Below are 25099 nucleotides of genomic sequence, written 5' to 3' on the forward strand. Positions count from 1 at the left end.
GAGGCATTTATGCAATACAGGTAGATTTGCATACATGTCTGACTGACTGGGGTATGAACCCATAGCAATGTTTTGTAGTGACCGGGAGAACTTCAACCCAATCAGTCTAAATGAACAGCTCTGCCTACCAATTACCTGCAAACAAGGCACACCAAAACACACCATCACAACATCTTTCTAGAAACAACCTCCCTGTTACTCAGGATTCCCTGGATGTAAAAACACTCATCATTGCTTTACTGTTTTCTGCTGCGTTTGAAACCTCTGACTCTCTGGTGTCTTGATCCTCAGACTGTGGTTCCAGGGAACAGAAACAACGCCATGCTGCAGAATCTGTTCCCCGACACCCCGTACAACATCACTGTGGAGGCCATCTACGCCGAGGGTCCCGGGGGGTCCCTCAATGGAAACGGACGTACAGGTGAGGCAGCCGCAGATTCAGGTTTTTCAGATAAAGCTCTGCTCCCAATGTATGCAAATGATCATGTGATGCATTGTCAGATGCGTTTTTATGGACGGAGATCAGTTCTGCTAAAACTCCTGTGAGCTTAAAAATCAAAACCTAGTATTGCAGATGTAGCCTGAGACCCAACACACAATCACTGTGGTTAAGTGCTTAAAAGAGAAGAAAATAGACTGTGTAGACAGCTAGTTAGAGATTAAAAATAGAAGTTTTTGTTCTGTTTGCAAGAGAAGAACGACTCTTATGTAGACAAGCCTTCACTAGTTTTGCAGTGGCTGATTTAAATGAACTGCAGGTTTTTCAACACGTCTGCAGTCTTTGGTCTTTAACAAGCTCCTGGAGAAGGTGATAATGTGTTGAAAGTTACAGATTTCAGCCTTACGGCAACACAACGAAGACTCCATACTGTGTACTAACGTTGGGGAGGAGCATACGAGGTTTAACTAGCTTCCAGTCAAACAGAAAAAAGTCACTTAGTTGGACCTTAACTGTAAAGAAGTGGTGGCCTCCGTCAATTTCAAGTGACCTAAAGTCACTGCAAAATAATAATAAGTCACAAGATATCGAGAGAAACATCTTGATCAGTTCCTGCAGCAAAATCCTAGCCTGGATGCCAGCCGAATTTAGCCCCGCCCACAACATTTGAGGTCGGGAAGTTCGGTCTCGACCACCGTTGTGGAGCAACTATGCTCGAACCAGAGCTGTTGGGACCAATCAAATTGTCAGGGCAGGCTTTATACGATGATGGACAGATGATCAACAGTAACGTAATCAACCACGTCACCAAAGAGCGCTTGGGTTGAATTTGTTTACAACAAAGATGGCCACCATCGCGTCTGTTATAGAAGATATCGACAGCACATTCATTTTAAAAGAGGAACAGAGAACCGAGATCAAGGCATCTGTCGATCAGAAAGATGTTTTTGCCGTTCTTCCTACGGGATTCGGCAAAAGTTTAATTTATCAGCTGGCCCCGATGACATACATCACATACTCTTTGAGTGCAGAGGCATTTTCTTTCCTGGTTCGGTTGAAACACGCCCCATAATCACAGCCCAGTGGAGCAGAATCAGACTCATATTCTGACTAGAATCTGAGTATGACGACGTCAGGCTAGCAAAATCCACTTCTCCACCATCAATCTGTAGCGCTGCCAATAGATCACGAACAGACAACTTCCAGTGGAGCTTTGGAGCTATGAGGAGGTGATTGTGCAACACAGGAGTAGAGTATTTAGCTTTAGTGATGAACAGAGCACGTTAGCAAGCGGGAGGATTTTGGATAGAACGCAAAGTTTTTAAATCTTGGAGCATCGCCTTATCCTCCCGCTCCGGTACCACTCGCACCACTACTCCAAAGCATGCCTGAGCCCGTCTCTGTGTTACTGCAGCACAGAACATGCAGATGAACACTGCCTGCCCTCATCCAGTGTACTTTTTGCTAGCAGAGCTCTGGGCATGAAGGGAGGGCCGGTGCCATTTTTTTCTTTTGTGGAGAGAGAGATGGAGTGGTGAAATCAGTGTTGAGCGTGGAATGATATTGAGCGAAGCAGCAGGGAGCGGCTTTGAGCTGGGGAGCGTTAGGAACGAACAGCTCTGTGAGCGAGGAGCGGAAATTCTCACCACTTCACTTCGCTCGCATGCTCTGGTGTGGAACATACATTTGAGAGCAACTGTCAAACTTTGAAGAGGAAAGAATTTCATCCTAAAAGTATTTCAGAGAAACTCCACTCCAGTCTCCTTTCCAACATTTTTTTTATAAGAATGAAAGTAGTTAGAAGTCAGTCCTCTCAGTCTGTATTTTGCTGCGGTCAGTCTGCCGCAGGGGTTGAGCCTGCGAACGTTGTGTCACGGCTCGCTCTCTCTGATCCGCCTGCTGCTGATGCAACAGTTAAGTTAAACACACCGACAGCTCGCAGCTCTACTGGGGCCAGCGGTGCTGCAGACTGGAGTCTGCGCAGTGAAAATAAATACCGTGGACATACATTAGTCAACAGTGCCAACACGTGTTAGTGTGAGGGGTTCCGACCACTGGGATCTCACTGGGGGAACAGTAGCATTAGTTACACAAACAATACAGACTCAAAGAAAGTGTGCAAGGAATTTTCAGGTGTCGGTCCAAGTCAGAACTCAGCGGCCGGCCGGCTGGCTCGCTCAAAGGCTGAGCAAAGACCCAAATATAAACACGTGTATCAAATATAATGAATTGTATTAACAGACGGACATGAATTAGCAGTGATTCAATACTTAGGAGGTAGAAATGTTCATCCGGGAAGGGGTTTAGTGTTCAGTTTGATTTTTAAAAAGCTAAGAAAATGTCACTTATTTTAACAAAAGTATTAGTTTGACAGTAATTTTAAACTAGCCAGATGCCAGTTTAATTATTATTATTGTTTTTTGATTAAATGTAATGAGTTTTACAAAGTTGTTCACCTATTTGACAGTTTCCTGCTCCTATGTGCTGTATCAAACACACTGAAGTTAAACTTGAAAAAAATGTGCAAAATTGATATCACAGCTTTAAAATGCATCAGCTGCTGCAGACTAAATATTTATTTTTGTGATATTGACGAGCTTCAGACAATTACTTTTTATATAACAGGACTCCTGAAATGTTTTCTGAAATGAAGTGATATTGTAAATAAAACCAGCAATTTGCCTTCAAAATGTAAAATATTTCATGGAAATCCTATAAAAAAACAAGTGACACGACATCAACAGGCAGCAGGTTTTACCACTTCTACTTGTTGCAAGATAAGAAACAGGCAGAACTCCTAAAACATCTCAAGATTCATTTTACTTCCATGTAAGTCACGTAATGTGGAAATGGAGAGGCAGCCGTGTCATTTCCTCAGCCTGCGTGTTTCACACGTGTCTCCTCTCTGTCGCAGTCGGCCTGTTGAGTCCCAGGAACCTCCGGGTCTCAGATGAGTGGTACACCAGATTCAGAGTGGCCTGGGACCCGGTGGCTGCTCCGGTCCAGGGATACAAACTCATCTACACTCCTGCAGGTGAGACCATATGTCAAATCAACACATCCACACAGTCTATGAACACGTCTCACTGCTCTCGGCTGGTAAAAGATTAGGATGAAGGTGAATTGAGGATTTGAGGCAGCGGTTCCAACCTTTTTGGCTGTTTACCTTTTCAAACGAAGCACATGTTGGTTGTGTATGTTGATGAACTATCAGCAGATTGTTTAATTTCAACATGTTAGCATGCTGCTAATGCACCCTAACACCTTATTATATGCATTTAAAGGACAATTCCGGCGCAAAATGAACCTAGGGATTAATAACACGTGTACCGAGTCGACCGTTCTCTGGGATATGTTTTCATGCTAATCGAATGTGTCTCTAGCTTGAGACAAGCTAGCGCAAACTGCTGTTTAGCTTATAACGCTAGTCTTGGGAAAACGGTCACGACCAGTCGAACGACGAACGCCGTGCTTGAGCTCTGTTACTGGTTACTGGTTACTGGTTACACGGCGTTCGTCATTCGACTGATCGTGACTGTTTTCCCAAGATGGCGTCTGCCTGTATACGTGAACGGTACAGTCTTTCTAAACTATCTTTTTAATAAACTGTCTGTACACTTACAAAGTTCTCAATGCTTCGGTTTACATGTAGGGACCCTCATTATGCTACTGTGGAAGTGAGGTGGTATTTTGAGCATTGTTAGTGGTATAGAAATAGAGATTTCTTTTTACTTTTGCGTGGCCCCCGACGCCTACGTTTTAAGCTAATTAGCGGTTTACCCTAAAACTGGACACATTGGATTAGCATGAAAACATATCCCAGAGAACGGTCGACTCGGTACACATGTGTTATTAACCCCTAGGTTCATTTTGCACTGGAATTGTCCTTTAATCTTGTTTTTATGTCGCTATCTTGTTTCTACCTTCTTTTATCTTGTTCACTAAATAAAGTGTCTCATGTCTTATGTTTTGGAAGCCCAGAGAGGTACAACTCTTCTGTATTTCACGAGATAAAAGAAAAGATTAGGGAGAAGTAAGAAAGCTTGGGACTACTACTTCAAGTAAAATAAAGACAAGAGAAAATAAAGCATAAATGAATGCTTTTGAACCCCTGTCATCACTGCATGGCAAGTATTTTTACATGACTACAGACAATTAGTACACAGGACACGCATTTTGTTGTTAAATGTGTGTTCATAAAATGGTTTAACGTGTAGAATCGGGAGCTAAAGGTCTCATTGACACCTGTCCAAAACGGCTTCATTCTAAAGGTCCACTTACGTCACCCTTCATACTCAGCAGCTAGCAAAAAGATTAAAACTTAAACTAGGGTTTTATTTCAGAATCAAATGCTGCCTTTGGTTCAAATCTAGAAAGAGGCTGGTTGCTGCTGTTATGTCTATACTTGACTATGGTGATGTTTTATACATGCACTGGACACTGTATACCATGGACCTCTGAGGTTCATCACAGGTTTTAACTCTTGTGTTGTCTTCCCGTGGACCAGGAAACTTTGTTTTTCTGGGTCAAAATTTAAAATACTAACTTTTTTTTAACGTTTTGGTCGTCACTTTTTTTGTTGTCTTTGTCACTTGTCTTCCTCAGAGGTTTGCATTTTCTCAGTTGCAGATGGATCTGTTGACAAGTAGCTCTTAGGATTTTCTCCATACTTTTCTCCTCTGTGTTGGCTCAAAGTCTGAGGTTAAAGACTGTGTGTTACTCAGGAAAATGCTAATAAGTGGGCCTTAAATTGCGATTGTTTCACTCAGATTGTGAAAAATTTGTTCTTGAACGGGTCAATGTTGAACTTGGCTTCTGTCCCAAACTGCAAAATGCGTCCCAGCTAGTTGTGATTGTTCTGCAAACACTCTTCTGACTGTGAGATGAGTGACTGTAATTATTCCGGATTCAGTCCTGCACAATCTAATCCCTCTTTATTATTTAATTTGTTGTTTTTTCCAGGCACAGACCAGACCATAGATTTCTTTGTGGGTGACGTGACCTCATACACTCTGCACAACCTGCTACCTGGAACCACCTACGATCTTAAAGTGGTGGCTCAGTACACCAGCGGCGTGAGTGCCCCGCTCCCTGGACAGGGAACAACACGTACGTACAGTAACTGTGTGGAGAAACACAGAACTCCTTCTATTGATACATGTTTTTTCCTGTAACGTTAACAGAATACAGTTATGTTTTATTTGTTTCCTAATTACATAACAGGGTTTCCATGTATTTTGTTACTCCACAAGCCTGTCTCTTCGATACGTTTTGATTGGTTGAATTGTGAATTTCTGTCCTCTGCAGTCTACCTGAACGTGACCAACATTGAAACTTTCAACGTCGACCACGACAAGTTCTGCATCAAATGGACTGCTCACAGAGCGGCCACGTCGTACCGCATCAAGCTCAACCCTGCCGACCGTAAGTCTCCTCCATCAGTCAAATCAATCAAGATTTATTTATATAGCACTTTAAAGCAACCAGCAGGTATCCAAAGTGCTTTACACCAGGAACCAAGAATAAAACAACATATCATACATTAAAAAGAATGTAACATAGAAAACAGTTAAATCAGAAAAGGTTACATAGAAACAGGAGGGGGGGAGGGAAATTGTCACTCCACTACGACATATTAAAAGCCATTCTAAACAAATAGATTTTGAGTTTGGATCTAAAAAGAGGGGGGTAACTTGTTCCAGAGTCTCGGGGCAGCAACTGAAAAAGCCTTCCGTTTATACCTTGACCTTGGGACTAAAACCAGTTGATTTGAAGACCGCAATGACCATACACCACATATTGTTTTAGTGTTGTTCTTGTGACCAGCAACAATAAAAAGCCAGAGGATTAGTTTTTAAGTTAAATTGTTTATTGCCAAACTTGCTACTTGCTTCTTACAATTTCGATTAGTTTTCTGTTGCTTTTTTCCTTTCCTTTCTTTTGAGGATGGAGGTCCGGTAGTCCAGATTTCACTGCTGTATTTCTTAGTGTATACACTGTTTTGATAGTTGAGAATGTGCTACTTCAGTAGTTTTAGGTTTTATTAATATATTTTTTTTCACAGTTCCAGCCATTGATTTCCATATGATGTATATATATATATATATATATATGAATATATATAATACACACACACACACACACACAGTGGGGCAAAAAAGTATTTAGTCAGCCACCAATTGTGCAAGTTCTCCCATTTAAAGAGATGAGAGAGGCCTGTCATTTTCATCATAGGTACACTTCAACTATGAGAGACAAAATGAGAAAAGAAAATCCAGAAAATCACATTGCATTTATTTGCAAATTATGGTGGAAAATAAGTATTTGGTCAATAACAAAAGTTCATCTCAATACCTTGTTATATACCCTTTGTTGGCAATGACAGAGGTCAAATGTTCACAAGGTTTTCACACACTGTTGCTGGTATTTTGGCCCATTCCTCCATGCAGATCTCCTCTAGAGCAGTGATGTTTTGGGGCTGTTGCTGGGTAACACGGACTTTCAACTCCCTCCAAAGATTTTCTATGGGGTTGAGATCTGGAGACTGGCTAGGCCACTCCAGGACCTTGAAATGCTTCTTACGAAGCCACTCCTTCGTTGCCCAGGCGGTGTGTTTGGGATCATTGTCATGCTGAAAGACCCAGCCAGTCTTCAATGCCCTTGCTGATGGAAGGAGGTTTTCACTCAAAATCTCACGATACATGGCCCCATTCATTCTTTCCTTTACACAGATCAGTCGTCCTGGCCCCTTTGCAGAAAAACAGCCCCATGCATGGGGATGTTTCCACCCCCATGCTTCACAGTAGGTATGGTGTTCTTTGGATGCAACTCAGCATTCTTTCCCCTCCAAATACGACGAGTTGAGTTTTTACCAAAAAGTTCTATTTTAGTTTCATCTGACCATATGACATTCTCCCAATCCTCTTCTGGATCATCCAAATGCTCTCTAGCAAACTCCAGAAGGGCCTGGACATGTACTGGCTTAAGCAGGGAGACACGTCTGGCACTGCAGGATTTGAGTCCCTGGCGGCGTTGTGTGTTACTGATGGTAGCCTTTGTTACTTTGGTCCCAACTCTCTGCAGGTCATTCACTAGGTCCCCCCGTGTGGTTCTGGGATTTTTGCTCACCGTTCTTGTGATCATTTTGACCCCACGGGATGAGATCTTGCGTGGAGCCCCAGATCGAGGGAGATTATTAGTGGTCTTGTATGTCTTCCATTGTCTTATAATTGCTCCCACAGTTGATTTCTTCTGCTTACCTATTGCAGATTCAGTCTTCCCAGCCTGGTGCAGGTCTACAATTTTGTTTCTGGTGTCCTTTGACAGCTCTTTGGTCTTGGCCATAGTGGAGTTTGGAGTGTGACTGTTTGAGGTTGTGGACAGGTGTCTTTTATACTGATAACAAGTTCAAACAGGTGCCATTAATACAGGTAACGAGTGGAGGACAGAGGAGCCTCTTAAAGAAGAAGTTACAGGTCTGTGAGAGCCAGAAATCTTGCTTGTTTGTAGGTGACCAAATACTTATTTTCCGGAGGAATTTGCAAATAAATTCATTAAAAATCCTACAATGTGATTTTCTGGATTTTTTTTTTTTTTTTCATTTTTTCTCTCATAGTTGAAGTGTACCTATGATGAAAATTACAGGCCTCTCTCATCTTTTTAAGTGGGAGAACTTGCACAATTGGTGGCTGACTAAATACTTTTTTGCCCCACTGTATTTTTTTTGTTTGTATTTTTATTTCCTTTTAGACTTTTAAGGAGAATTAAAAGATTAAAATTGTGGCTGATTTCTATTTAATGGTGCTTTTATTCCACTTTCAGTAAGTTACAGGAGAGAAAACCTGAACAGCCACAACACATTTTTGTTCTCATTAACGACTCTCACAAAGCATTTCATAATAAACGAGATAAAAGAACGCGTTGCTACGACCCCACTGATACTACTACCTGCTACAGCTGCTTTAGATTACTGTGTGCACCTGATGGCGATGGTGTGGTCCACTTTAACACTCAGATCCTGATCGGAGGTGACTTGTTTGAGGTGATGCGTGTGGTATTGTGTGCAATAAGACTCCCAGCAGATGTTTTGAAGGCATATCTCCAGATGAGGTCACCTCTGTGGCCGTGGTTGCTGCAGATCCTTCACAGCGTTTAGCCGACTATGTCGGCTGTTGGGATCGCGTCTAGACTTTTATTTTCCCTCTCGGAGACTGTTTATCATTCGGCCTCCTCCTTGGTGATTATTACTCGAAGCAGAATGCAAGTTCTGGCGGAGATTGAAAGCGTCCGACCACCAAGCTTTAATTGTGTTTCTGTCTGCAAAGATTACATCCTTTTCAATTACTGAAGGGTCTTTGAATCCCATCTGGTACGTATTCGCACATGGACACGGGTTAGCGGTTAAAGAGAGAGGAAAACCCAAGAAGGGAGCATCCATATTTAAATATCTATATGGTAGTCATTAGCCATTCGGGCCGCTATGACGGGTTGCCAGAACAAATATGGGTCTGCTAGCGTGAGACAGATGATAGCTGTAACCGCTACCAGAGGATCAGAAATCATCCGCCTGAGAATTCGTCCCAGTGAGAGGCAGCTGACGGTGCTTTTAGGCCATTAAATCAGTCAACTGTTTCTTCTCAAGTGGAAATGCAAACAGTGGTTCCAAGACGGCCGTGAGAAGCGGAAAAACTGTGAGGCTACGGGTCTTCTCCGCTCATATTTTCTTTATATTTCAAAAGGATGGAAGCCTATTTCCACCAGTAAGAGAAGAGAATAGGATAACAAGTCTTGTGATTGAACAAAAAAGATCCTGTAAGTCATTATGAGAAACTTTAATATATATATATATATATATATATATATATATATATATATATATATATATATATATATATATATAAGTTGATATCTCAAAATAATGACTTAGTATTTGAAAAGAATGAGTTAGTATCTGACATTAATGACTTCTCAAAATCTAAAAATATTGACTTAAAATATCTAAATAATAAGTTACTAATTCAAAATAAATAATTAGTATCTTAAAATAAGTTTTGCATTATTTTGAAATACTACTATCAAAAGATATTGACTTATTATTTCCAGTTTCTCATAATGATTTACAGGATCTTTTTTTTCATCACGTTGGCGGAAATGGGCTTCCATATGTAAAAAGCCATGAAAACTAGTTAGAAGAAGAAAAGATTTAAAGAATTCAAATATCCAGCTGAAATATTTCAGTGATTATATTTTGTCCAAAGCACTCTTGAACAAATCTGCGTGTGTTTGCTGTGTTGATAAATGAGGGCCACTGTTTTGGAATAGATCTGAGCGAGAGGCATGTGTGTTTTCCCAGAACAATTTATATTAGGTGACTTCGATCAAAACTTGTTGATATTACCGAGCTCATTCTGAAAGTATTGCTTTACCGGAGCTGCTGGATTCTGCCATTTGACAGAGAACGATGAAATCCTAACTTAAGAGTTGTAACATTGAAAGCAGCAATCGTCATCCATGACAGCTGCCTCTGCAATAAACATGCTTTGCTTGTTTGTGCTTTGTAGAAAGTTCAGTGTAAATAGGAAACCTTATTATCAATAAATCACTGCCCAGACATACAGATATGTAAACATTAACTTTTTTATTTTCCTCCGTTAGCAACATCAAAGAAAAATACAGCAACACTGACAGAACTACAAACATGAACGCACGCCCAAAGGCTGAAATATAGTCTTTCTCTTCTCTCATGGTGGCTTGTAACAGACACAACTGTAGTCACAAGTAGTTTTATTTTAACTTTATTCATCAAGCAGTTTTTAAAACAAGAGATAGGAAAATGTTTCACCGCAAATCCGATAAGATAAGCAATTCAGAGCTTCAAACTTAAAGTCCCTTGTCAGAGGTTTTATAAGTAACTCTAAAGTTGCCAGATTTGTTTAACAAACCAAGTTTTTATTTAAAAAAAATCTCTCTCTCTCTCTCTCTCTCTCTCTCTCTCTATCTATCTATCTATAAATAAAAATTAATGGAGCACAGAAACGGAAATATGCTGTAAAATAAAAATCTTTTTCGTTATTTGTGAAGCTGAAATACAGCCTGAAGTTGCCAACATTATAACCCAGCGGGCCTGTTAGCCTTAAAAGCCAGAAGTGTAAGCACCTGGGGAAGTAATCTTTGAGTCATTGTAATTATCATTAATGCTATCATACCCCTGGAGATACATATAATGAATAATTGTTGGAGTAGTTTACAGCACTTAGATTAATCTTTCATGATGATTCAGCGCTGAAAAATGGTATAAAACCCACTGGGTGTGGTTTACAAGGCTGGAACTGCGAATGTGTGGAGCTTTTCTGCCTCACAGTGTCCTGCCCTCTTTGACTTAGTGGCTACAGTTACCGTACATGCACGTTTCCCTTTGAGTGTCTTCAATATGATTGATGAGTTCCATGAAAATGTTTTAATGAACAAAAAATGATCCGCTAAGGTGTCCTATGTTTTATTACACATTGTACCACTTTAATTTAGTACAAGAATATACTGTTGCTGCAGTAATTAAACAGAGGGGGGTTATTATACCATGGATGTATGAAACCTGGATACAGCGTTTGACGGAGTTGCTCAGTGGTGCATGAAGCCAGAAAAATGTAACTGCCATGTATAAAACAACCCGGATGATCGGCGGTGCTTCCACACTGTGCCACCCATAGAGCAGACGCACTAGAGACTTCTGCCGGCCGAGCCGGCTACTTCCAGAGGGAGTGTGCCTATGTTCCCACATCCCTATGTTCCCACATTTCTAAGATTTTTTCCCCACATTTCCTTTTACATAAATTTGTATCAGATTTTATACCCCTAACCCTAAAAAATGTTGTGGCAGGATAGGGCTTAAATTGAAGGGAAATGTAGGAACACAAGACCAAATTACGAAAAATGTCCTAGAAATGTGGGAACATAGGGCCTAATTTTAAGAAAATTCTTAGAAATGTGGGACCATAGGGCTGTGGGACCATTGGGCTGTGGGACCATTGGGCCGTGGGACCATTGGGCTGTGGGACCATTGGGCCGTGGGACCATTGGGCTGTGGGACCATAGGGTTAAGTGCTCTGCTAACTTGAATGGAGAATAAATGATTTAATCGTGCGGCTCTTCTAGACTTTCCCAGTGTTATCGAACCTAATGGATCAGATTCTGATAGTGAAACGAGTCATTTTGCGGGGATTGTGAAGCTCAAAAAAATGTATCCACTGATTCACAGACGTCTCTTCAAATTGCCTTTAAATCCCAGCGGGATAGATCCCATCTGGGGCGCTGTTTTATCCTGCCAAAATTAGTAACATTGCTTGTTCAAAGATGGTTTCTGACTGTGGAAAGATTTACCACTCTCAAAGGTCGAGATAACAGCCGAACGAAGGATGAGAGTGTGAAGGATCTTTCCAATGAACCGTCTTTGACTTCATTTAAGGGGGTTGTGAAAAGTGTTTACTTGACAAATCTCCATTTGTAAGGGGTGATATGTAAAATATTTATTTCGCATAGAGTGCAATTTAATTCAGAATAATCCAGTTAATCTGACTTTGATATATATAAAGACCTGACTCTGATGATTGGTGGAATACAAATCTTCCCTTTCTCCTGCAGCCTCCAGCAGAGGACAACATGAGATCACCATCCCCGCCGGTCTGCCTCAGTACTGCTTTGACGGACTCTCTCCTGATGCTCTGTACCACGCCACGGTCTTCGTTCAGACCCCAAACCTGGAGGGTCCCGGAGTCAGCACAAAAGAGAGAACATGTAAGTGTTGCATTTGGATATAGCTCTTCAGATTGGAGGTTTTTGATCTTCCCTACAGACGTTTCTCACGGGACCTTAAAACAAATGTTTGTGGCCAAACACACGTCTGCTGAATTGTAGGATAAGTCACAGTATGCAAATCTGAAATTTGACACAACTTGCTGGTGCTGTGTTTTCTGTCATTGCACTCGTTAGGCCTACTTGATCAATTACTTCAATTAAAACTCAATGGGTGAACTGAATGTAGTGTACACAGCTGCTGAAATAACTAGACATTTCCACGTTTTAATATAAAAATGCAAACCCAAATTGTAGATTTTTTTTTTTACTTAATTGTCGACCTAGAGCAAAAATTGCTGTTTTTCTTATCAAACGTTTAATGAAAATCAAACTGGACATATTTGAGACTCAGAAAATAATTTATTGCCAAGTCCCAACACTTACAAGACATTTGCCTTGGTGGTTGGTGCGTACAGAAACAAACAATACTATTATGACATTAATATGAAATAAACAATACATACACAAACAAATATTTACAAAATAGCTGTTTAACATAAGAAAAAAGAGGCAGAATTTTTTAGTGCAGATATTATACGACACATATTATGGTTTTCAGATGCTGCCAGACTGCAGTGTGTGTGTGCAGATGTTTGTGTATAAACCAGCAGTCTCCACATCAACGATGGAAAAACACAAAGACAAATCTGTGGAGAGCTCGTCGCCATATTTATAAAAGAAAAACACGAAAAACACGATTGTAGCGCCACGCTCCCTCTATCTAACACGCCCGTTCACTATGTAAACTGTAAAGTGTCTGAGATTCAAACACTCTGCATTATCCAAACACTCAATTTACGTCATCTCACTTCAGCAATCCAAAACAATGACTTCATCACCCGACATGTTTACTGTTGTTCTATATTTATTACAAATATGTCGATGGCAGTTTGTAACGTTTTTTTTTTGTCTTTCTCACAGTGGTGAAGCCAACTCCAGTTCCAACACTCCCACCAGCCCCAACGGCTCCACCCACCATCCCCCCAGGATGGGCAGGTAAGTGTCTAAAGGCACCCAGAATCCTTTGCTGTCAAAAAAAACAAAAACAAAAAAAAAAACAGTGGAGATTCACCGGTGGGTAAACAAGTATCTCCAGGTACTGCCGCCATTCATCTGTACGTACGGGAGCACACAGAGCTGGTTGAAAATCTGCTGACTTTCCCTTAAGTTAACAGTTAACTTAAAGTACTCATATTATGCCCATTTTCAGGTTCATAATTGTATTTAGAGGTTGTACCAGAATAGGTTTACATGGTTTAATTTGTCAAAAAACACCATATTTTTGTTGTACTGCACATTGCTGCAGCTCCTCTTTTCACCCTGTGTGTTGAGCTCTCTGTTTTAGCTACAGAGTGAGACATCTCACTTCTGTTCTATCTTTGTTGGGAGTCACACATGCTCAGTAGCTAGGTAAGGACTACTAGCCAGTCAGAAGCAGAGTATGAGGGCGTGCCCTGACAGTACCTAGGTAAGGACTACTAGCCAGTCAGAAGCAGAGTATGAGGGCGTGCCCTGACAGTACCTAGATAAGGACTACTAGCCAGTCAGGAGCAGAGTATGAGGGCGTGCCCTGACAGTACCTAGATAAGGACTACTAGCCAGTCAGAAGCAGAGTATGAGGGCGTGCCCTGACAGTACCTAGGTAAGGACTACTAGCCAGTCAGGAGCAGAGTATGAGGCGTGCCATGCTAGCAGCTAGGTGAGCATTATAACGTGTGTTACAAAGTGACCACGTTTGTCTCTGAAGTAAAGGCTGGACTACAATAGAGCTGTTTGGAGCAGTTTGTGAACAGTGTTTTCTGTTGGAGATGGTAAGTCCCTTTGGGGGGGACTTTGGGCTTTTTCACTTTGTAAACCTATAACATGCACAAAAAGATATATAACACAATAAAGGAAAGAGAAAAAGGCAAAAAGCATAATATGAGCTCTTTAAGTTAACAGTTAACTTAAGGGAAAGTCTCCCGATTTTCAACCAGCTCTGTGTGCTCCCGTACGTGCTAGCTAGCTTTGGTTGACAAGGTGCTACCGAACGCTGAACTGAAGACATTTTTAGGCAACCAAAATGTTCCAGTTTTAACATTTTGGCTGCACTGACAATAATTTCCATTGTTAAATATTCTGTTGATTATTTTCTGGCTCAATGGATCAGTTGTTTGGTCTATAAAATGTCAGAAAATTGTGAAATATGTGGATCAGTATTTCCCAAAGCTCAAGATGACGTCCTCAAATGTCTTGTTTTGTCCACAACTCAAAGATATTCAGTTTACTGTCACAGAGGAGAGAAGAAACTAGAAAATATTCATATTTAACAAGCTGTAGTCAGAGAATGTTAACTTTTTTCATGACAAATGACTCAAACCAATGTATTGATTATCTAAATAGCTGCCGATTAATTGCACGGTTTACAACTAATCGATTAATCTTTGCAGCTCTAATGAAAATAACCGTTAGTTGCTGTGCTAATTCACTGTTGATATATCAAATTTAAATTGAATCTTTACAGATGAGATTTAGTAAAAGGTTTGCTACTGTTAGTAAAAGACATTAAAACATCTTCCCAGGACTCCGTAATGCTGTGCCACATTCAGAAACAGCAGGTGCAACGTAGCCTCTCCCAAAAACATCTTTGTGTGAAACCTGGATCCTCCCAGGACTGAATGGGTCGAGTCTTTTCATTCAAGCTCAGCTCTGATTGGAAACGTTTTTTGGCCCGGGCAACGCTTTGAGCACCGACTCCTTCTGGATCTGACTCGATCCAGCGGTGAATTAATAGCCGCCACATGTTCTGTAGGGCACGTGAAGAGGAACACGCCCATTAATAGGAAGATAGACCTGTCATCTGTTTGTGTCTTGTACTGTGTGAAAGTTGTTATATACATATCTAAGATTACAAAGTGTGCTGCATCACATAAGGCAAAGATTATTCAAAGCTTTTTGCCCAATTCGCTTTCGTCTGAGAGGAACCTATTAACAAGAGCTCACTTTCAACCCTTCTGGTGACCAAATGTTGCTTGATGTTGGGTTTTGCCAGTGTTTTTTTTGTTGTTGTTTTTATCGGTGAAGCCCATAATTACTCTCACGTCATTTTTTTTAGTTTTCTTGAACGCTTTCAGCTGACTTTTTTTTTTACGCGCTCCAGCTCACAAACAATAATTATGGCGTGTGACGATGCCATATTCTCTGCTGGCGTTTGTGATGCTGCCCTGCGGTCTGGCCGGTGGACTTCTAAAGCTCCACGTTGACTTGTTTTTCTTGCCTCAGTTTGCAGAGGTGCCAAGGCAGATGTGGTGTTCCTCATCGACGGCTCCTGGAGTATCGGCGAGGAGAGCTTCACCAAAGTCGTGCACTTTGTCTCCGGCATGGTCGCTGCCTTCGATGTCATCGGACCCTCAGGGATGCAGGTTGGTATTCATCCAATAGCCAATAGCAAGACAGGGTTGCTCTCTGATATCAATACAATATACAAACGTTTTGTTTTTATTTGCACAATTAAAACATACAGTAATAAAGCTCAATGGATGTGTCCAGGGGACTTCCTAAACGTATGGGGGAAAAAAAAGATTAAATCATAAAGTTTAATCATAAACATCAGACTACTAGAATAAAAGCAAAACAAGCAACAGCAAAATAGAGTCGAATAAGGGGAGAACCATAGTTATTCAAAGGTTAATTAAAGGTTTTTCAACTGAGTCCTGTGGCTATGTGATAGAGTAGATGACTTTATATTTTTAAACTGTTCCAGAGAGAGTGACTTGTTTATTTAATGGTATATCGATACCAAAATGTGCAGGTTAAATGTAAGTCCTTGAAAATATGAATCAATCTCCAGAGGGGAAACTCGCATTTTGCAGCAGCACAAAACATAAATAAGTACAGATAAATAGAGAAGTAAAACATTTTTTAAATACAAAAATAATAATAAGAAATACAATAAAAATAAAAATAACAAATAAGTACAAAGGTCTGAGAGTTGATTCAAACGTTCGACAGATGAGACATGATAAAAATAAAAACTGAGGCAGATGTTTTCATACGTTTGACAGATATTTTCAGTGTGAAAACTTCATAAACGTTTACACTGCTTGAAACCTTTGGTTTTCAAATCTGTATTTCTACTACATTGTGTTTATATATTTGGTCTATAAGAAGGTTTTTTCCATCTTGTATGTTATCGATAGTCTTTTTGACAAATAAATCCCTCTGCATCTTTAAAACAAAAAACAAAGTTGTTCAAAAATACTTCCAGCTGTTTTGAGCTGTTTTTTTTCCCAGAATCCCTAAAGACTCTTCTGTCCATCTGGATAAAGAAATATTCAGTTTGCTGCAAAATAAGAAACATTTTTAACCTGTTTCCCAAGTTGCGACTCTGTTCACTAATCCAGAAAAGATCCTAGCTGGAAGGTGTTTGATTTATATGCCATGAAACAATTTTAAAAGCTTTCGTATCGGGTATGTTTATCGATATTAATATAATTCTCCAGTATATTATATTTTCAGCAGTGACACTCTTGTAATTGAACTGATAGAGTAGTCATTTGTGTGTTTTACTTTAAAATCAAAGCTCTAATGTTAGAAGTTGTCATATCTCTTGTATGTATCTCCCTATACGTTACCTGATTTCCTGCTAATGTCAGTGACCTGACTTTCCAAACAGGTGTCATTTGTGCAGTACAGCGACGGAGCAAAGACAGAGTTCAGGCTGAACGCTTATCAAGACAAAGGTGTCGCCATGTCTGCACTCAAACTCATCCCTTACCGAGGAGGAAACACCAAGACAGGTTGGATCACAGACACACAGTCCGTCAGTCACAAAGACAGTCAGACAGTCAGACAGACAGTCAGACACACAGTCAGACAGTTGTTTTTCTGACACAGTTTTCTTCTGTTGAGCAGGAGCGGCGCTGCAACACACCTACGAGAAGGCCTTTTCGGTCGAAAATGGAATGAGGAGAAACGTTCCCAAAGTGGTCGTAGCAATCACTGACGGACGCTCTCAGGACGAGGTGAAGAAGAACGCTGCCAAGCTGCAGCACGCAGGTAACGGCCTACAAGGATCAGGGTTATTATAGGAAACCAAAACTGAAACTATATAAAAACTAAAACCTTCAAGAAAAACTAAATTGATACTATATCGTGAGCTTAAAAAACTACTAAAGATAAAGACTATTGGAATGTTCAGTCATTACCTTGACAAGGATCCACAGTTTATCACAAGAATATACAACAGTATCTCAGTCAACATGGGACATTAATCCAATTTCTACCAGCTTCTTTATGACGGCCTAATCTGGTGTTTTCAACACAGAGTATTTCCCATGACCACTGAAGTTCGGTCAGTGCAATGTGAACTTTTAGCATCTACGGACCCGTTTCAACTATTTGTTGGACAGTAAATTCTGTTAACACACTGAAGAGAAACAGCTTGCACCAATCTGAACACCATATTACTGAAAATACTCTGGTTCAGATGTGTGTGGATAGTTTCCCTTTTTTCCGCTCTGGGATAATTTCACAGAATTAGGTGCAACTGGAGGCAGTAAAAATCGAAGCAGTAAACAGATGTATTACCTCTTAATGTGCCAACCAATCTGGTATTAATGACATTCTGAGTGTATTTCTGCGTGCCGTTTTCAGGTTACAGTGTTTTCGCCATTGGTGTTGCCGATGTGGACTTCGTGGAGCTGCAGGCGATCGGCAGCAAACCCAGCGACAGACACGTCTTTGTTGTGGACGACTTTGACGCTTTTGACACCATCAAAGAAAACCTCATCAACTTCATTTGTGAGACCGCCACATCATGTGAGTTAGCACCATATCTACTGCGACAAAAATAGCCTGTTTTAAGAAACATCCTGCTCTGATATATATATATATATATATATATATATATATATATATATATATATATATATATAAGAGCCAGTTATGGAAACATTATTTAAGTCCTTTTAGGGCATTTTCACACCTGAAAGTCCGGACCAAGGTTCATGTTTTTGTTACATTGTCTACATTTGATCCAGTAAGTTTTGGTTTCACACTGCAGTTATGCAAGCGCACTAAAGATCTATACGTGACAAAACTACGTCCTGCCGTCATCACATACGTGAGCTGCGTCTCCAGATACTGATAATTGATTGGTTTGTAGACGGGCTTCCCCGTCCTCTCGTCTCCTCTTTCTGTGTCGGAGTTTTTTCAACTGCTGCTCTCCCCCACTGACTGCTGCTCTCTCCCCTACTGACTGCTGCTCTCCCCTACTGACTGCTGCTCTCTCCCACTGACTGCTGCTCTCCCCCACTGACTGCAGCTCTCCCCCACTGACTGCTGCTCTCCCCTACTGACTGCTGCTCTCCCCTACTGACTGCTGCTCTCCCCACTGACTGCTGCTCTCCCCCACTGACTGCAGCTCTCCCCCACTGACTGCTGCTCTCCCCTACTGACTGCTTCTTGTATTTGGTCCGAATGTCCGAACCATCCAAAAAATGCGAGACCACCTCTTTTTATCGGACCAAAATTTGGTCTTTTTGGTTTCACACCTGTAATTTTGGTTGGGATCAAACTGAAAAGTGATGAGGTATGTGTGAAAACGCCCTTACTCATGTAGAAGTAGCAACACTTCATTAGAATTTATACGTTCCATATATAAAAGCATCTGCTTTCGTTATTCCGGTTTTTCGCCTGTGTTTTCCTCTTCTATCGGATGTCTCTGGATTAATATCACTGCTGCATTAATGTATTTGTTGCATTTCCCTGCTGTAGAAGTTGTGCTCATTTTAACACCTTTATATACTGTTGGGTAGTTTAATCTGCAGCAATGCTTCATATTCTATAAGATCATCATATGTTTGTAGCTCCTGTGAGAACCACGTGTCTCTGAAAGGTTTTACAACTTTTCATGGTGTCAGAAAAACAGCCCTGTATTTTTTCAAACTCTCTACATCAGAAATATGGGTTTCTGTTTAACCCTTGTGTTCCCGTCGACAATGCAACTTTTTTGTTTTTCTGGGTTAAAATCTAAAATGTAACCTTTTTTTTTTTTTCAATGTTTTTGTCACTTTTTTCTCCACTTTTTTGGACGTTTTTGTTGTTTTATTCCCACGTTTTTGAAGCTTTTTCCCAAGATTTTTGTCACCTTTTATCAAAACACCCAAATTCAATGAAAGTAGTGTACTGATCATTTATTTGAATTATGAAGAGCGTTATATTGAACCATCCGTTAAAAGAAACCCCAAATTTCTGATGTAGAAAGTTTTTTCAAATAGTGTCAAATTTGACTCGCGGACAACAGGAGGGTGAGGGGGCTTTTCAGTGGTCACAGTTGCTGAATTTGTGGTCTTTTTTTCCTTTCTTGTTCCACAGCATGTCCCCTGATTTTCCTGAATGGATTTACTTCACCTGGTAAGTGCAAACACTGACGCAGGAAGCTATTTTGGAGAAAAAAAGATCATCACTTACCAAACACAGAAATCACTCTTGTCTGGAATTCCTCAGCCAGATGTCCGTGCGATGTCTCATTTAAAGACAAAGCTCCTTATCTGCTGTGTTTCAGGCTTCCGGATGCTCGAGGCGTTCAACCTGACAGAGAAGACCTATGGTTACGTTAAAGGTGTCTCCATGGAGCCGGGCTCCTTCAACAGCTACACAGCATACCGACTCCACAAAAACGCCTTCCTGACTCAGCCCACAACGTGAGTCTCGCATGATATAACTTTGGTTTTGTCTGAACTTTGGTTGACCAACCTCATTTCTCTGTGGACGGCTTGTGTGAACAATGTTTTTCCAGCACGAAACTGCTTTGGATTGTAGATTTGAGACTAAAGTATGCTCAAGGCGACTTACAGCTGCTCTGGGGCCTGAGATTACATCTCAGCGAATCCAAGAACCACTAGTAGCAGTTGCATTTATTAAACACATCTGAATGTGTTTATATTTTACTTGTTGTCATACAATCATTTTCTTGTAATTTGGCTATTCTGCATCTTGTCTACTTTGTGGTTCTTGATTGTAAAAATTCTGCGAGTGTCCTTGCTAGTTTATGTGTATCGCAACAGAGCCACAGTCTCTTCCTACCTTCATGATAAGGCCAATTTATGCTTCTGTGTTAAATCAACGCCATGTGTACGTACATAGGGACATGGAGATACAGACCCTACGCAGTAGCCTGATGTGCACCTGTCAAAATATGTAACTGCACATTCTCCTTCTCCATAAATGACATGAGATCAAAGAGAGGGTTCACTTCTCCTGCTCCAGATCTCCCACCGTGGTCAGAAAGAACAGGGGAGACACTTTGTTTCTCTCACTATGACTCTAGAGTCACTACTCGCTCTGAAGATGATCACCGTCACTATCTTACTTCGAAGGGGTTCTGCCCAAATCTAAGATAAATAGGTATCTGCAGCTGTACTGGATAATAAAAATAAGCAAAAATAATATAATTGCTTTGTTAGCATTCAACAACTCTGACATAGTTTTGTTAGTAAACCTAATTCTCATCTGAGCTGCTGATGCTTAATGCTGAAACAGTGGGGCATCCCTATGTCTGTTAAAAACTAACATTTCACGAGTTTGGTAAAGGCTATCTTCACAGTTAAAATTGCAAAAGAACGAAGGGAGGAGGATGTTTAAAATGCAGTTTGAAAGGTAAATATCAGTTCAGCCACTTTGTGTGGAGATATCAATGTTTAAAGTCAAGAAAACGGTCTTCCCCGCAAATTTAAGGGCGTAGGTTTCAAGAAGTATAACATCAGTAGACTGTAAACTGGAGGTGATTTCAACATATTGACTTAGGGAAATACATTGAACATTTGACCTAGGGAAAACATTGCTGAGAATATAAAACCCTTTGAAAGGTCTCCTAAATGTGTCATATTAAAAACCTATCAAACTGGGGAACATAGTAAGCTCCCGTGAAACGTTTTATCTGATTTAAATTGGTGAAATGTTCAAATTTATGTTGCCCAGTACAGAGGAAGATGCCGATTTACCATTCTCTTGTTGAAGCATGACTCGAAGATGCATAACAATCACACACTGCCCAGCTGTGTGCGGACAGTTTGAGCTCACTCTCTTGACAAACTGGGTCAGTGGATTTACGACGCTCTGTGAGATCATGCAGCACCGACGCAGTCTCTCTCTCTCTCTCTCTCTCTCTCTCTGTGTGTGAATCCTCCGTCAGGCCAATGAGTGCAAACCCAACCGCAAACACGACTGTGAATGCTGGCCGCCTGCCACCCAACACAGGGTCCCGTATCCAGAACATTGCATGCAACACCAAAGAGGTGGAAAACAGCTTGAGAGATGACTGTTTACCAAGTTTGACTTTCCAAAATGTGTAGTGACATCAGAGGGACAAATGAGAAACATCCTGCTCTGATATATATTTAAGTCCTTCTACGCTTGTAGAAATAGCAACACTTGATTGCAAGAGAATTTATATGTTCCATATATAAAAGCATCTGCTTTTGTTACTTTCTACACTCCGGATTTTCGCCTGTGCTTTCCTCTTCTATCGGATGTTTCTGGTATTAAAAAGGTCTTAAAAAGTCCAAAATGTAACTTTGAGAATCCTGGGGGTACATCATAAAGTCCTTTTTCGGCTAAAACGTTGTGTGTGCCTTATTTGTACAATTAAAGTATTTTTCCGGAGCATTTAGCTGTTGTGCGAACTTCACTCACTTATTTTGAACATTAATTTTTTTCGTCCTTCACCAGCAATTATATGGATGTGCACAATATCATCTTTTTTGAACTTTGGTACCCTGTAACATGTCGTCTCTCTGTATCTTTTCCTGAACAGAGATGTCCACCCTGATGGTCTTCCCCACGCCTACACCATCATCCTGATGCTCCGCCTCCTGCCCGACTCGCCCACCGAGGCCTTCGACATCTGGCAGGTGTCTAACAAAGATCACAAGCCAGAGACGGGCGTCACCATCGACCGTAAATATCATCCTCTATTCTTATCCAGCGATGTATGTGTAATAGGTACTGGCATGGAAATGTGTGATGTGTGGATGCTGAGCAGCTGTGCCTCATTGTGTCTGTTCATGAAAAGAGTTGAGTGGGGTGTAATGAGCCGGCTGTGGCCCTCCGGCTGCTTCGGTCTCAGTTGATAACCGAGCCGACTCCTACCACAAGAATCTTGTGTCTTCGGCCGGGCTCAGCTGGCTCTCGTAAAGACTCGATTTCAGTCTGTCAGCAGGAATTTCTGCTGGGCTTCAATGGAACTCCTCCAGAGACGATTGTTCTGGTTCTTGAGTAACACAACTTGGACAACACCCGAGGTTCAGATACTAGTCCAGAGGGAGAAACAATCTGGATTATTAAAGGAATAGTTTGACATTTTGGGAATTATGTGTATTTGCTTCCTGGCAGAGACTTGGATGACAATGCCAAAGGTAACGGTTTCCTGCTGTTTTCTGAGTTTGTGCTAAGCTAAGCTAACCATCTCCTGCCTTCTGTTTCAAATTTAATGTCAGATAGGAGAGTCGCATCAAACTTCATCTAACTTTACGCCAGAATGCGAATTTCCCAGAGTGTCATCCTTTTACTTTAAAGCTGAGAACTAGTGCTGATTTTTTAAATCACCAACTTGATATTCAGTGCATTTAACGGTGTCCCACTGTTATGTAATACTCTTCACTCACGTAAAACAGCTTTTAAAGGGACACTTCACCATTTACTCATCATAAGGAGAACTGTTTGGCCTGTGGAAGTAGCTGTATAATGAATCTGGAGGAGCTTTGAGAAAATAACCCTGATGATAACACTGAGCTGTCTTCAGGGTTATCTAAGCTTTGGTTTGAAGACTACTAAAGAGAGATAGGAAAGGCAGGGGAGAGAGGGGATGACATGCAGCACAGGGCCCAGAGCTGAACGTGAACCCTAGCCGTCCATTAAGGACTTAGCGTGAATGGTAACCGCTCTACCCGGTGGGTGACCAGGGCACCCCAGAGACCACACATTTCTAACGTAAAGTTTGTCTGCAGAGCTTGAGACACGTAACCATTTACCAGGCAGCGAGGGTCTAACGAAAGATGCTATCGACTTGCATTATGGAAAGTGTAGGATCCAGTGTTTTTGGAGCTTGATTCATACAAGTGACTAAAAGTTAGAATATCTCTGCTTCTTCAGTTTGTTCGTCTGTCTCTTGCAAGTCCCTCGACTTAATTGAAGTAACAAAATAGGATCACATCATCGTAATGCTGAGCTGGATCCTGCAGGAGTACGTGCAGATTTATCTAGTATGTAAATATGTTTCTGATTGGTCAGAGGCTTAAAAAGCAGGATATCTGATTCCCAAAGCCTAAAACTAGGACTAGGCCTTAGTAACAGCGTGTGGAAGGTGTTCTTGGCCTGGTGTGGGTGGGTGTGTGTGTGTGTGTGTGTGTGTGTGTGTGTGTGTGTGTGTATATTATATATATATATATATATAATATTTTTTCATGATTACATTAAAGCCTCAGATAAAAGCCATCTGTATTTTCAGGAGCCTGTTTGCAGAATAATCTGCATAATGTTTTTGTTAATAAGTAAAAAAAAAAAAAAACTTTACACTCTTAGCTGAAGGTGTTGACCTCAGTGTTCATACAAAAAGGATGAGTGTGTAACATGTCTGTCCCGGTCTCTCTGCTCAGCCTCCAGCCAGACGGTGTCCTTCTACAACAAAGACACGCGCGGTGAGATCCAGAGGGTCACCTTCAACAACGAACAAGTCAAGAGGATGTTCCACGGAAGCTTCCACAAGGTAAAAACCAGCAGAGTGTTGAGGCCACACACTGGAGCTGCATGTGGTTCATCCGTGCTGGATGAACTCCGAAAGATTATGAGACACTCGAGGCTGAACTGACAAACCTGTGGCATCAAATAGAAACCCTTCATCGTGCATAAAAGATTCCTGGAAAGCAGTTTGTGTGGGTATTTTGGGTTTCAATCATATTTAATTCGAACTGAACGACACAAAGTCAAGTGTGTCTTTGATGGTTAAATTATATATCGTTCTTTAGTTTGAGGCATGACCGCGGCGTGACACATCAATTGAATACCTCTGCTTTTGTTCTAGCTGGACGTCCCGGGGTCATACAGATCCTGCGGATGCCTGAGATTCCAAATGTGTTGTATATTACAGGCAGAGCACCTCACATGCAACTACAGACGTGTTCCTTAAGAGTTATGAAGGCTCAGACATACAGATGGTCCCCTGCAGGTTGTAAACTGCAGGGTCCACGTGAAGGTCGAGCGCCACAAAATGAGACTGGCGTCTGCGTCTTCTGGAAGTTATAAAAATTGATCAACAGACAGTCGGACTCTTGTCGAATTGGTCTATTTAAAAAAAAAATATCCAGCCAAAGGTGGAGAGACGGACAATAATGCTTTTGATTTCCACTTGAATTGGAGCATTCATCACAGAAACTTTAAAAGTTATGAGTTTAAAGATTGGTTTGGTTTGGAGGACTTGTTGATTCGGACATAAAGTTTTCTTTGAAGATGCGGAGTCACCATATTTTTCAGGTTTAAGTTGTCAAAAAGATGAACATTTTTTATGATGTCTGTCATCAGTTTTTGAGGAATGTCTTCATTTAACTCTTTTTCGGCAGCATGATTTTATGACACTGTCCAACACGGAGCCAACGTATAAGAAACACAAACTGTGGTCAGTGCACCAGCAATAAAACAATTTTTCTCTGAAAGTCCTTTGGGAATGGGAATCAGAGAGATTCTGCAGTGAAGCTTTAAGAACAGTTTCCAATCAGAGGAAATGTGTTCTACAGTCAGTGTAGTGAAGATCAGAGCTGTGGCGCTGATAGTGAC

At 41.0% G+C, this 25099-nt stretch overlaps 1 protein-coding gene across 1 annotated transcript in view; it reads left to right on the forward strand.

The window, feature by feature from the left end:
* Positions 1 to 25099, forward strand: part of col12a1b (collagen, type XII, alpha 1b) — a 160396-nt gene that overhangs the window by 110796 nt on the left and 24501 nt on the right. Inside the window, exons 48-61 of the mRNA XM_078274565.1 lie at positions 292 to 421; positions 3354 to 3473; positions 5402 to 5548; positions 5747 to 5863; positions 12077 to 12229; positions 13211 to 13285; positions 15551 to 15690; positions 16944 to 17067; positions 17183 to 17326; positions 17924 to 18088; positions 19646 to 19684; positions 19836 to 19974; positions 22086 to 22228; positions 23926 to 24035. Of these exons, the coding sequence (XP_078130691.1) occupies positions 292 to 421; positions 3354 to 3473; positions 5402 to 5548; positions 5747 to 5863; positions 12077 to 12229; positions 13211 to 13285; positions 15551 to 15690; positions 16944 to 17067; positions 17183 to 17326; positions 17924 to 18088; positions 19646 to 19684; positions 19836 to 19974; positions 22086 to 22228; positions 23926 to 24035 (1746 nt within the window). The remainder of the gene's footprint in view (positions 1 to 291; positions 422 to 3353; positions 3474 to 5401; positions 5549 to 5746; positions 5864 to 12076; positions 12230 to 13210; positions 13286 to 15550; positions 15691 to 16943; positions 17068 to 17182; positions 17327 to 17923; positions 18089 to 19645; positions 19685 to 19835; positions 19975 to 22085; positions 22229 to 23925; positions 24036 to 25099) is intronic.

The sequence above is a fragment of the Sander vitreus genome, chromosome 18, assembly GCF_031162955.1.
Source record: "Sander vitreus isolate 19-12246 chromosome 18, sanVit1, whole genome shotgun sequence".
NCBI lineage: Eukaryota > Metazoa > Chordata > Actinopteri > Perciformes > Percidae > Sander > Sander vitreus.